The following is a 13,150-nucleotide window of genomic DNA, read 5'->3' on the forward strand; positions in this document are numbered from 1 at the left end:
TCAATGAGGTTGAAAGTGATATTAACACAGTCCAAATCTAGTGTATTCTTATAATTTTAAGGAATAAATTCTTGCAATAAACAGAAAATCAGATGGATAAATAAAGGTACACAATAAAGCATAATATGAGAACAAATTATGCAGTTTTCTCAAATTATGCAGTTAGCACAATTAATCTTTCAGAAAATTTAAATCCTTGCACCATGCATTTATATGATAATGAAGAAAATATTAGTTTATTGATTGTATATGTAAAAGCTGTCTCTTGAGTCTTGAGAGATAAAAAACAACAATAGATAATTGTGTGGTAAAACCTTGAAATCAAAATGCACTATGAGGTACAATGGTGCATATTAAAGCTTGTAGCAATGTATTTCCTTGCCACAACCTATTTAGATGTATATTTGAGGATGATAAAGTTTATACATCACCCTGTTTATATCATACATGCAAAACTGATTTTGACAGGATTTGAAATTGCAAACATTTTGTTTGCATGGGCAAACATTTTTAGACATAAAAAATGGAAAAGAAATGTTCAACCTAAAGCTAACTTTGAGAGAGAAACTATGACAAGAGATTGGATATGAAATGGCTGGCCTAGAGCGAAACTGAGGTCCAGACATTAACACTCCAACCCGTGTCTAGTGCCGTCCCAGTCACATTTCTGTTTACAATCAAGCCTTGACAGCTGAGAGAATAAGTATAAAGTAAAGAGGTCAGCTGAAGCAGAGATGATCAGACATGTATGTTGATGACCACACAGATGATGAATTGTTGTCCTAGGAATCCACAAATAATTATACAAGTCTACGGTAAACAAGGCAGCTTTTTGTATAAATTGCTTATTACTGCCTTCCCTTACATACTAGAGTATCAAATACTATGTGCAGATATTCATGCCAGACACAGAAGTATGTTTATGTAAACATGTTTTGAACACTTGCCATTTGATGCATTAAACTCAATTTCTTCAGAGTTGAAGTTGGTTAGATGTAAAAGTTGTCTACATACATGTATATACATTTCAAGTTAGCTGATAGTGGACTGAATTGAAAGAAGAGATAGAGTAAAAAAAACAACACAATTAATGGCTCACAACTGAAAAATCGGCAGTTTAAGAAAGAAAACTTGTTTACTAATGAGTAATGATCGACGTCTGGGGTTGACAGATTAAATGTTATTGATCTTAGTTTCAAGACTCAGAATCTTACTGGCAAACAGAAAATGTAAATGACATTTCCAATAACCTTGTCACCTTGCTAACGCTCAGCTTCATTTTCTTCAAAACATTGAGTTCACAAGGGCAAACACATGTATATATTGAAATTCTTTGAACTATTGTACACACAGAAAAAAAATTCTGAAGAGATATTATGTGGAAATAAGCATTCAGAGTTACAAAGAGACATGTTGCCTGCCTGTAGAATCATGTTGATAAATACACATCTAATCTGTAATGTTGTACAGTGTACAAACACATTACTGGTGAATGCACTCCAAGAACTTGGTACTTTTCCAAATCAGACAGAAAATTGATAAAGTGAAAGAAAAGGTCAAAATGGGTTCTTTATATAATAATCCCATGCATTGAGCAATGTATAGTTTTCAACATAATTAAATATCTTTTAAATTGAGAATAATGAACTATGTTGTGTCAGCAGAGAGGGTAGTGATCTTTTAACCCTATGACCACAAATCCTTTGAAACATGAGGGTAACTGCTTCCAAACTAGGCTTCCCTCTTATATCCCTCAACAAGAGAAACTCTATGGTATATAGGCCTATATGTGTGTGTGTCAACATAAACAAGATAAATCACCATCAACTGCCAGTCACCATGGTCAAGGCAGTCTTCGCCTATCATCAGACCAACAATAAAGAAGGCCATTAGGAGCTGCAAAATTTCTCACCAGAGAGATTTATATTCTTCAAAATTCAAATGAATTAAAAAAATGATACAAACCTGCACATACTGAGCTGCAGGGACTGGTCGCTTATCTTTTCTGTAGCACTGGCAATTCCCCATTGTGACCAGGGACGATTGCATCAAAACCGCAAGATAAATAACATCCACATGTGCGAATTCGTTAAAACTAGTTCATAAAAAATTGTAACAAACTTGCACTCTTTCTGTGTATCAAATAAATCCAATGCATGTTGACCTTCCCCCCACCTCAGATAAATGCTTATTGGCAGGTACGATATCGACTCCAAATAAACATGTCTAACGCCATATCACACTGATCGCCAATAGCACTTAAATATCATCCTCCAAAGCCTCAAAATAATCAAAACGATCCTTTTAATCGCCTAAATTATCCCAATTTGACACCAATATCCCTGCTTTGTAAACAGAAGTCATCGCTCTAATCATGTAAAATGCAGACATACACTTCTCTGTCATCTGCTTCGAAATCCCTAAGAAAAACGCTTTCCTGCCTCTAAAGACTGAAGAGTTACACTCAAGAAAGCGAATCGTGTACATACAATGTATGTATATACAGACTTATGAGAGAAAAATCAATGCAATGATAAATATATATTTATGATGTAAGTTACGAAAATTATGACTTTGATTCTTGATTAATGATTGGAAATGAGTTATTCTCATTCGACAGTTTGTGGATCTTGCTATGTTTTTGTTTAATATTTTGATTTTTTATTTTGGGTTATTTATAAATGCTTATCAAAAGTTTCGGGTTAGTCTGGCTTAATTTCAATTCAGTTTATTCGCTCAGGCAAAATAAAATGGGTTCATGGGTAACAGACTACAATATGACATTTATCATACAATTATATATACATTTATCAGGGGTAATTTATAGATTAATCATATTATACCAGCAAAATGTGAAATGTAAAACTTTTCATTATGCGTTGACATTGAGACTAAAAGAGACTTTTAAATCATCCAAAAGCTTTAAAATTTGAACATTTTCCTACATTAATTTTATACAAGTTCTTTGACAGGTCGTTCGTTCGAATGTTTTCAGACTGGGTGCTACAGACCTACAGCTAACATTTACGAACAGGACAGAATAACTGATCATGGAAAATATCCGAAAACCTTCATAGCGATTTCTTTTGCCAAGTCTTGTGAGTCAAGTTATATAGTTTTAATGCTGGCAGATCAACCGATTATGATTATTGGCTTTCGGCTACTTATATAAACGAGCTTTCTTTTCATATCATTCTACGGCAAGATTTAAAGAACCACAGGATTAATGCACGTTTTATTATTTTTCTGTCGACATTATCGGATTCTATAGCAAATTTCTCATTGTATTGTTGCATATTTGCAAGATAAGTCAAAAAGACAAAATAAACCTCTAAGGACGGTTCAACGCCCATCTGGATGTATATTGATTAAGTTTAGCTCGACAGGAGTCACACAACTGATATTTTGATTTGGAGAAAATGTACACCCTTGACATCGACTTTGAACTTTCTTTGACATACACAAACCCAATATAATGACAGCCATACCTCCCCCCTCCCTTTAGACTTTTTGCTTTATACAATTGAAAAAATAACACATTTCAAATCATGGCTTTTGAAACTAAAGTTTAGATCACGTTTGATATACTAGCAACAGAAGTGGTAGACTTATGCCAATATACGAGTTTATTAGAAAGGTACTAAAACTTGAAAAGATTATTTACGTATTATATTTTTAAATAAATTAATAATTTGAATGCTCAATAAATGCAAAGTAACTACTATACTGAGAGAGAGAGAGAGAGAGAGAGAGAGAGAGAGAGAGAGAGAGAGAGAGAGAGAGAGAGAGAGAATTTTTTTAACTTAAAGATAAAAATATAGATATTGTCATATTTATAAATTACAGCTTTAAAAAAAGAGAATACCGCACCCAAATTTACAGTATATAAGATATATAGAGTACCATTTGTATATGTTTTTATACGTGGAAGACAGAATTATTGGGTTTTATTATAGAAAATGTGGTAACTATTTTTTTTAGTTTCTAATAAGACACTCAATCTTTTTTTTTTTGATTTGGTTAATGTATAATTATTATGAATATATGGGGGAAAACCCACCAAAAACGACGGATAGACATTTTGCTATAGTCAATAAACATTTAATTACGAAACTTTAAAATTCACAGTTAATATTCAAGACCACAGGATAAATTTTCAAAGGAAAAGTTTATGTGCAAAAAAATCAAACAATCATATTCTAAAAATAAATTAGAAGAAAATCGCGAATTTTTACCTCAAAACATTAAACAAAAACTTTAAAGTTTTACTTAATAGCTTTATAAATGGATCTACTTCCATTGCAAGAACAATATTTTAACATTTTAATTTTAAATCGTTTCCATGTCGCTTTATTAAACATATAATTTTTACATGGGACGAACATGGCACACACAGTTTTCCATTTCATTAATTACAAATCAATACGATAAACAGTTTTCGAAGAAAAAAAAATTACAGCCACAAATCCAATGAATAATTTTTCCTTGGGTTGAATGCCATCCAGATCGTCATGTCCTAAGATTAATACAAATAACCAAGACAGAGTTTGGAATTCAATTAACGAGGTTAGAATAAAGGTCTCTGGCTTAATCTAAGATACCATATATGTAAGAGGTAAGGGGCGGTTTAGACGCAAGACCGAGTATTGTTCTCTTATTTTTGATATGAATTGATTTAGGCTTATGCTTCTGCGACTCGTTTAAGTTTAAATTTAACCTTTGCTTTAAAAAATCGCGTTTTCCCTTCACCTGAGTAGTTTAGCTGTCCTTACAAACCTAATTAACATAGGAACTGGGTAAATAAACTATTTATCAGTAATATGCACGATGTCCGCACTGACGTCATTGTTTCCATAGTTATGATAAAACTGTGTGGTGATGCCCTTTTCTGGTCGAACTGACATATACATGTACAATACATGTACGATTGTGATGCTGGTAAATATAGTTGTATATATAACATTTTTTTGAAAGGGACTTGGACACGATTTGACTTAAAACTTTCAAATTTTATTTTTCCATTTTCAATGTTTATACTGATAAATATAGAAGTTTATAATGCAATGTCAAAATTTGAATATCAAATTATAAACAATATGCAGAGTTCACAATTCTTTGTTTGGTAAACAAAGCTCAATATTGTCATTTTTTACATATGCGTTGTATTGGTGTAAGTTTCAATCAAATGTATCTTTTTTTGGTTGATAATAGTATTTATGAAGATATTGAATTAGTTTAAATTGTTTTTTACATGTCATTTTGTCTAAGAAATGGTAATTTTCTACATTACATTTTTTGTAAACAACTATCAGACTCGAGCTTTGTTTACATAACCTCGGTTAGCTTGTAACTTGACCTTAACATTCAATATTTTGGTTTATCCTTTAAAATGCACCAGTTAACCATTTTATACATGAAAAATAAAAATAAAATTTTTGATCTTAAATCGTGTCCAAGTCCCTTTAAATTATGTCAAAATATGTGCAGTTCTAATACATGTAATATTAATTTTCCCTTCCGGTTCGTTCCTGTTAGTTACCAGAAATATTCGTTTGTCCTTAATTCAGGGCATTAATTCTCATGATATTGAATACACCTTCTAACGATATGTCTATGCTTTGTTTCGTGAATAGTCACATGAAGCTTGGTAAACGAAGTCGGAGTCCAGATCTTAAATCAAAAATAAGATTACTATTTGTGAATGTAATACTTTTTTTCAAATACACTACATGTATTTCTAAAACGCAGGCTTTAGATGAAATGATATATATACACATTAATTTTTCGTTCATAACTTATTAATAATTATCTATCAGTTTTTATAGATACTAATATATAGCTCGATTTAGCTCAAATAAAAGAGATCGAGTTTAAAGCAATATCTTTAAAAAAAAAAAGGGGGGGGGGGGGGTTACAAAGACCGATAAACATAATTCGAAATCTAACCAAACATTACAATAGGATAGTATACCGTTAAGTTGCTTGGCCAGGGGTTGGGGTAATGATTTAAAGCAACGTAGATCCCATATGAATCTAAAAAAGAAAATGAGCAATTCATTTGGAAACTTGCGCACAGATTTTCTCTCCTATTATATTTACCACTCAAAGGTGATAGAACAAAACTTAAAAAAGAAATTAAGCTTAGAAATAGTCCACGAATATCGGCAATATATTTCTAGCTCATACAGGTATTGGGTTGCAACAACGTAACCTACTCTTACAAAAATGAGAATGTGCATTAAATGGACACATCTCATTACTTCACGAATTTATTCACGAATTCCCGTCTCTTCTGCCTCCTTGGGCAAGAGTGGGCCGTTCTTTGGCTTATATTGTGATGACCACAAAACACGTGTAGTGAAATAGTACGTTCGGTCCCTATATATCTGGCGATTTTAGTTGAAGAATATGGATATGATATGATGGATGAGAAAGGATAGTCGTATCCGGCCTACCTTATCCTCCCTAGGATCTCTGGATATGGAGCCATTATGAGTATGCTCCTGGACGAAAAAACTGAGTCCTATCTGTAGGTTGCATAAACCTAAATTATCCATCGCCTTATGCTGAACGACTGTTCTCAACATCAAATATCCGGGGTATAAAACTAATTAAAATCCTTTAATTGTGAATTCTCATTCAAGTCATGGCTAAACCTTTTCGGTCGTTGAACAACCCCAAGTGTACAACACGGGCTGGTCTTCACCGTTTGGCAAAGGGGTATATAGCTCAGACTTACATATACATGTTGTGTTGGAAAGTTTTCACGATAGCTGTGTATACAGTTTTTAATTCCCCACGAATGCAAAGCCAAGGATCAAATATTGTCTCTTCTTTTTATTAAGTGGGTGCCAAGACAAATTTTACATATATGACAAATATTTGATGAGTTTATGAAATGCCATTTTGATAGGGAGAAATTAATAAGCGGATGGACGCCAGTTTTATGCAACAGTTTAAGTAGACCGAACCGCGTAGCGATGACGTCTTTGAAAGCATTAGACTGTGTTCCTTCGTGTAGTGAGCAGATCTAGTTCTCTGCGTCAATTCAAATGTTTGCAGACAATTAAATCTCCGAATGAAAAAACTTTGAAAATGCTCAGTGTTGACCATGAATACCCTGATCAGAAACTAATCTTTTAAATGTCGCCCTCTGATTTCCAGATAAGAAACTGTGCAAGAACAATCAAGGAATTCGATTACGGAACCAGAAATGATTGTTTCATCATTGCAGATCCGGAGGAAAACTACATGTATTGGCCATCAGAAAACCGTTCTCTCCATTTATAAATAAAAACATAAATATGCTCCACCCCCCCCCCCCCGAAAAAAAGAAGAGCAAACAACAAACACATCCAGCCAAGCTAAAAAACAATGTGGATCTTTGCGAATGTAAGGCCATAAAATGTGTGAGCATCAGGGACTTTTAGTGACCATTGAAGACCATTGTTTATGGCGAACAAATGGAGCAAGGAAATGCGCCCGCAATGTGCAAAAAGCAAATATTGACGGAAGCTTTTACACCGAAGCATTAAGGTGATAATGAATAATTATCACATGGCAGTAGACGTCATAATAGAGCCGAAGGTTACTCAATGTTGACCAATGTAAACCTTGAGAGCGCTGTTAAATCGTTACAGATAGGAAGTCAATATTGACACAGATAAAGCGAGATATGGTGGTATTTAGTCGAGTTTATTACAATACATTACCATCATAAACCTCCTCTCTCGACGCATATACGAGTAAAGGCAACTGTCATGCATTATGAACTCTGCAAAGGGGACAACGGCTTTTGCATTCAAACGAAGTGATGGTTCTTAATGTTTGCTTCATAAACTCTCTTAAGAATGCCTTAGCTATATGAATAGACAATGTAAATCATAAATAGTGCATTGGGTTTTTACCAAACTTTATTGACTAACTGTTCACCAGGAGTTTAAACAAATAGTAAGATGTTGAGAAATCGTTTACTCTTTGCAGTCATTTCAAAAGGTTTTTTTTTTGTCCATACATGTATATGTATACATTTGTATATCTAACCGCGAGTGTTCACCAGTTATAATGAAGAATTAAAACATTTTTAACACGCCTTTTTAGAAAAAAGTTACAAAGGTTTCCATCTTTTATTGAAATGGTCTGTGTCCGAAAACACCTAGACGCAATTTTTTGTAGACCAAAGAACGGACAAGTACATGGCGAGTGTTTGCGTCCTCGCGTGTGTTTATTGTACTGTCAAGAATGCAAACACAGAAAGGACAAAAAGTTGGCAACGTTTTGTCTGGCCCCACAAACAAATGTGTACTAATGTGTTTATCCACACACACGAACCAGGCCGGGACAAAGGTTAACAAGGGACAGAAGCAACAGCTGAGACAGCTAAAAATGGATGGTCTCAATTTTTGTGTGCGTTTCATATTTGTCATTGTGTCTTTATATAGACATGTATTTTATACATAAAGACACTATGACTGTTATAAAAGCCATTTACTCACCAATATTGGCAACATTTTTAGTAGGTGGCATGTGCGTTTTATTCCTTTTGCTGAAATTCGAACGAACTGAGGGTGGCCGGGTTAACAGTTATTAAAAACCGATCCAGAGTAAGGCATCCATAATAAATATAGAAAATTCCCAATCATTATAAAAACATCCAAGATAAATTAAAGGTAAAAACAGCTTTCAACTCCAGCAAAGCCCTTAAATGGAAGTAGCCACGAAAAACAATATCTTGTTCAGATAAGAGAAATCAATGTCTTGATCAATTAACAGTTTGTGACAATGACGTGGTGTAATTAGCGTTGCTCCGGCAGCGAGTGGCGATTTGATAATACATATGTACATGTATTATCGGTGTTGGCCACTGCTAGGATCATCAGCCTAAAGTAACGCCCCCTTTTGCCGGTAAAATCTGAGGTGACAAAACACCGATCCTTACAAGCCTAGCCCTGCCTCATTACCACCGTTGGAGAACACCCGTATCGGGAGTGCACCACCAGCCGCCCCGAGTCCTGAGGGGGTTTAGGCCATTTTGTTATCACCCTAACGCAGAATCTGCATAAAGAAGAAATTGTCTCACCGTGTCCCAATAAACATTGTACCTTGATAATGGCCATTTAGCGACAAAACGAATGCTCAAATAAATATACTCATTGCCCTCTTCCTCGTGTTTTTTTTTTAAATGTTCTTGTATAGGTAAGATGGGAACGCATCTAATAATCCGAAGAATGTTTCACGCTATTGACCGGAATACCACAATCTAAAGACGTTCTCTAAAATTTGTGACATCATTTTTCTGCAAAATTCTGCATTCCCAAATAATAAACACGCAACGTTCGAGCGTTGTATACTTCCCCGAGATTTCATATTTATTCCCTTAAACATAGCATCCCTGGTTCTACCAATGACAAAGTATATTCCTACCAACCAATAACTCGTGATATCTTGTATTAAAAATGAAGCATTTGGAATTCATATATCTGTAAAAATTTTAGTTTACTTACTTTATTCGGAAGATGTTGATACACTTTGACATCTTAACATGAAATAAATGCGAAGTAATTAGTATATATTCCTGAAACCCCTGGCTAGTAATTTCAACTTTTATATGATTTTTGTGAATCCAAAGTACTGTTTGAGCAGATTCTAGGCTCCTTTTTTGTCTCCATTTAATTTCTTATCATTTTTGCAACTTTTAAGGAATGTATTTTTCTATGGTGAAAAATTCAATTCAATTCCGTCAATTAAACTTTATTTTATTTCAAAAACTATCATAAATCAACAAAACAAAACAAAAATCTACTGCTAAAATTCAGTAAAATGCTGGACATATTGGTCTTTTTAAACTTCGTTTTTGAGAAGGAATCTTCGTTTGTTTGAAGTCACTCAGTACAAGCTTTAATGCAAACTCATATAGTATGATGTGTACAATAAAAATATTATCAACATTGATGACATTCGTTATTTATATTTGATTTCAAAACACCATTCCAGTATGAACATTGAGGTTGTTCCTTCGAAGATATAGATATAAAAAGCTGGAATTCAAAGCGTTTTTCACATTTGAACAAGAAACTAAGTTGCTTTGTCACTTTTAGGAAAATTTTGGAATCTTTTTAAAAGTTTAATTTTTACATGATTATCAAAGTGGACAATTGCAGGGTGTTTTTTCGATAAAAAAGGATAGATGTAATTCATTAAGGTGTAAAGTCAAATCAGTTGATAATGGAATAAACATTCTCTTATTGTTTTCAAAACACCGAAGGAGGAAATGTCCTCGATGAGTCGAAAAAAAAACTTTACATTTATTATATTAGCATTGAACAGAGTTTGCTCAATACCAATTAGAATGTGTAAATATCTCTACAGCTTAATAAATAAATATATATATATATATCTGAAAAGCGCAACATATACTTGATGTTATATGACGTCACAATGATCATTTGAAATGTATGTATCTTATGTATCTATGGTGATTGTTCAAAACTCCTGAAGATTTTAATGAAACCGGTAGAGTTTTGAATCGGCTTTCTGTTATTTTTTATTATTTATTACTTTACTTATTTTGGATTATATATATATATATATATATATATATATATATATATATATATATAAACACTAAACACGTTAAATGTTTGAGTAATGGTAACAGTTGACTGTGATTGGAGAAAAGGTTTGTCATACTCTACCATCAGCAGTTTTTTTTTTTTTACATGTACTCTAAAAACAACAAAACTTTAAAGAAGCGGTAAAGCACGGTGATGTATGCTTCCGTTAATTTAAAAAAATTAAAAGCCTTGAACAGTGGAGGAAACAAGATTTATACAAGAACGATGTATTTGACAATGCCAGGAAATGAAAGGTACTCACAGAAAATCAAGCGAAAATCCGACCGTAAATCATGCCACATGGTGCTACAGATTAAGACGAATTCTACTGGTGATGGAAGCTTTGATCGATGTTTAGTGAAATTGAGTGAAGCGTCGAGGTCCTATTTTTCGATAACCTCCCTTACACCTGCTAGTTATTTAAACAGACCGTCGAAAAAGTTTTAGTGTATCAATTAAAGTATTCATAGAATGACAAATACGGAAATGTTCTCAATTGATCTTAATGTACTAAAATGTACTGTATGATCAAATAAAAAAAAAACGTCAAAGTTTTCGAAATATCTTTGATTAGAATAAATGTAAACACTTGCATTCCATATTTTAATCAAAAGATTGTTACAGTTTAGCTGTTTTTAAATGAAGATCCCAACTTTCTATTCTATATCTGTTGGTTGGGTTGAAGCAACGTAATCTGAATTTTTAAAGAATTTTATTCATTTATTTTTATTTATTTTTTTTTAAATTGAAATGTTTTCGATAACTCCCTTCCCTCCCAACCCCTGCGCAATTTAAAGACTGACAATTTCTCATTTCAGAAGAAGGATTTTATTATAATAATGATAATTTAAAGAAGAATAATGATACTTTGAAATAGTCATAATACATATATTTATTGTTAAAGTAAAAATAAGTTACAAGGACAATATTACACTTATTTTTATCCATTCAGAAAGTGTGGAGATAACAATGAGTAAATACTGATATAGAAAAAAACCTACTTTTACGAAGTTTCAGTTTTTACAAACATTGTGTATATGATATATATAATAGTTAGAACCAATTTAACAAGAGCTTGGACTTCGGGTAACTGTCAAACAGCAATGTGACGTAGGCCTGTCTATTTCGTTGCTGAGCATTCAGCAATGGTGCTCTGAAATCAACACGATTTATCTGGCTTTTGAATTAAGACTACGCAATTGGTCAGGTGTATATTTCGCTCGAAGCCAGCGTCATTTTTAATTTGTTTTGACGCAAGAAATACAGGTGTAGGTAGTTACATCCTTCTGAAAGTCCCAGGCCTTATTAAAATGGTTCTAATTAAGAAGCAGGGGCTAGATTTACATATGAAAAAAAATATATATGCATAAAAGAACGTTTAAGGAAGTCTTAGAAGAAAAAGTTCTCGATTTCTGTTTTAACACTTACATATAAAGTTTTAATATTAATCAAAAGGTATAAATAGCGTTTCTGGTAGTAAAAAAAAAATGAATGGAATTCAACGACGAAATTACAGTCCAAATACTAGTATATCAAAAATTAAAGTTAAACTTATAACCGGGTATGGACTCCAATAACCGCCCACTATCATAGTAATTTACCATCACAAATCGTTATAGAGATGTCTTCAATACCACTGCGCATGTGTGGAAAGAAACAGCGAACGTACAGGTATGCTTGCATCTCAATATCAGGGTCCGCCACTATGAAACTTGAAGAATTCTCAAAAAAAAAAATTCTAAACTCAAGCCATGAGAATTACTCAACTGAGAATATTTTAAGACTTGAGAACAATTTCAAAAACAATTAAGAATGTTTTATAACGGCGGAATCTGGTATATATTTATCTCGTTATTTTTATGTCTCACTTGTGATATGATTCATTTGATTCAATAAATATTTGTTTTTTTATTTCTTCCAAAGTATCTGATTTTATCGTCACCATTGTTGTTGATAATGAAACCCCAGAAAATCGACCAACTTAAGTGGGTTTGTTCAAAGCGTTTGTATTTTTTCCAAGTTGGAGGACACAATAATGTTGGAACGCAAATTCCTAAAGTATTTCAGATGAGTTGATTAAAAAAAAGAAATTTCTCGATATAAGTAGCCAGTTAATCCAAGTTGGAGGGCACAATAATGTTGGAAGGCAAATTATTATAGAATTTCAGATAAATTATCTAAATAAAAGAAATTTCTTGACACAAGTAGCTAGTTAATAAAGAAAACATACGCTTTAACTATACACATCATGTATATATCGTTAACAGACTTATGGACACACGAAGGACAACCTTCGGTTCAGGTGAGCTTAAAATTCATAACTGTCTGTTACTAAATGGATCGCATGGATTTTGTGTAAACATATGCATGATAATTCCGGTTGCTTAGGAAATGGGAGAAATACGTGTGGAAGTGATTGCATCTCCATTGTATGCACTCCATGAACAAACAGACGACACACGCCCACTGCAGAACTATAATGAACGTTGTCTGATTTCGAGGCCAGGCTCAATAAACATTTTCCTTTGACTGAATTC

The 13,150-nt window shown here is 33.1% G+C and overlaps 1 protein-coding gene across 9 annotated transcripts in view; it reads right to left on the reverse strand.

Annotated features, from left to right (window-relative positions):
* LOC128178381 (high affinity cAMP-specific and IBMX-insensitive 3',5'-cyclic phosphodiesterase 8B-like) overlaps window positions 1–13,150 on the reverse strand; it is a 64,071-nt gene that overhangs the window by 30,766 nt on the left and 20,155 nt on the right. The window contains exon 1 of one of the 9 annotated variants that reach the window (XM_052845509.1): window positions 8,496–8,525. The exons of 6 other annotated variants lie outside the window; for them this stretch is intronic. In XM_052845509.1, the coding sequence (XP_052701469.1) occupies window positions 8,496–8,510 (15 nt within the window). In that variant the 5' untranslated portion in view covers window positions 8,511–8,525. Of the gene's footprint in view, window positions 1–1,965; window positions 2,429–6,455; window positions 6,634–8,495; window positions 8,526–13,150 lie in introns of those variants that run through there. 2 more of the 9 variants (XM_052845505.1, XM_052845507.1) reach the window with 2 other exon arrangements.

This window comes from Crassostrea angulata, chromosome 3, assembly GCF_025612915.1.
Source record: "Crassostrea angulata isolate pt1a10 chromosome 3, ASM2561291v2, whole genome shotgun sequence".
In the NCBI taxonomy this organism is placed as follows: Eukaryota; Metazoa; Mollusca; class Bivalvia; order Ostreida; family Ostreidae; genus Magallana; species Magallana angulata.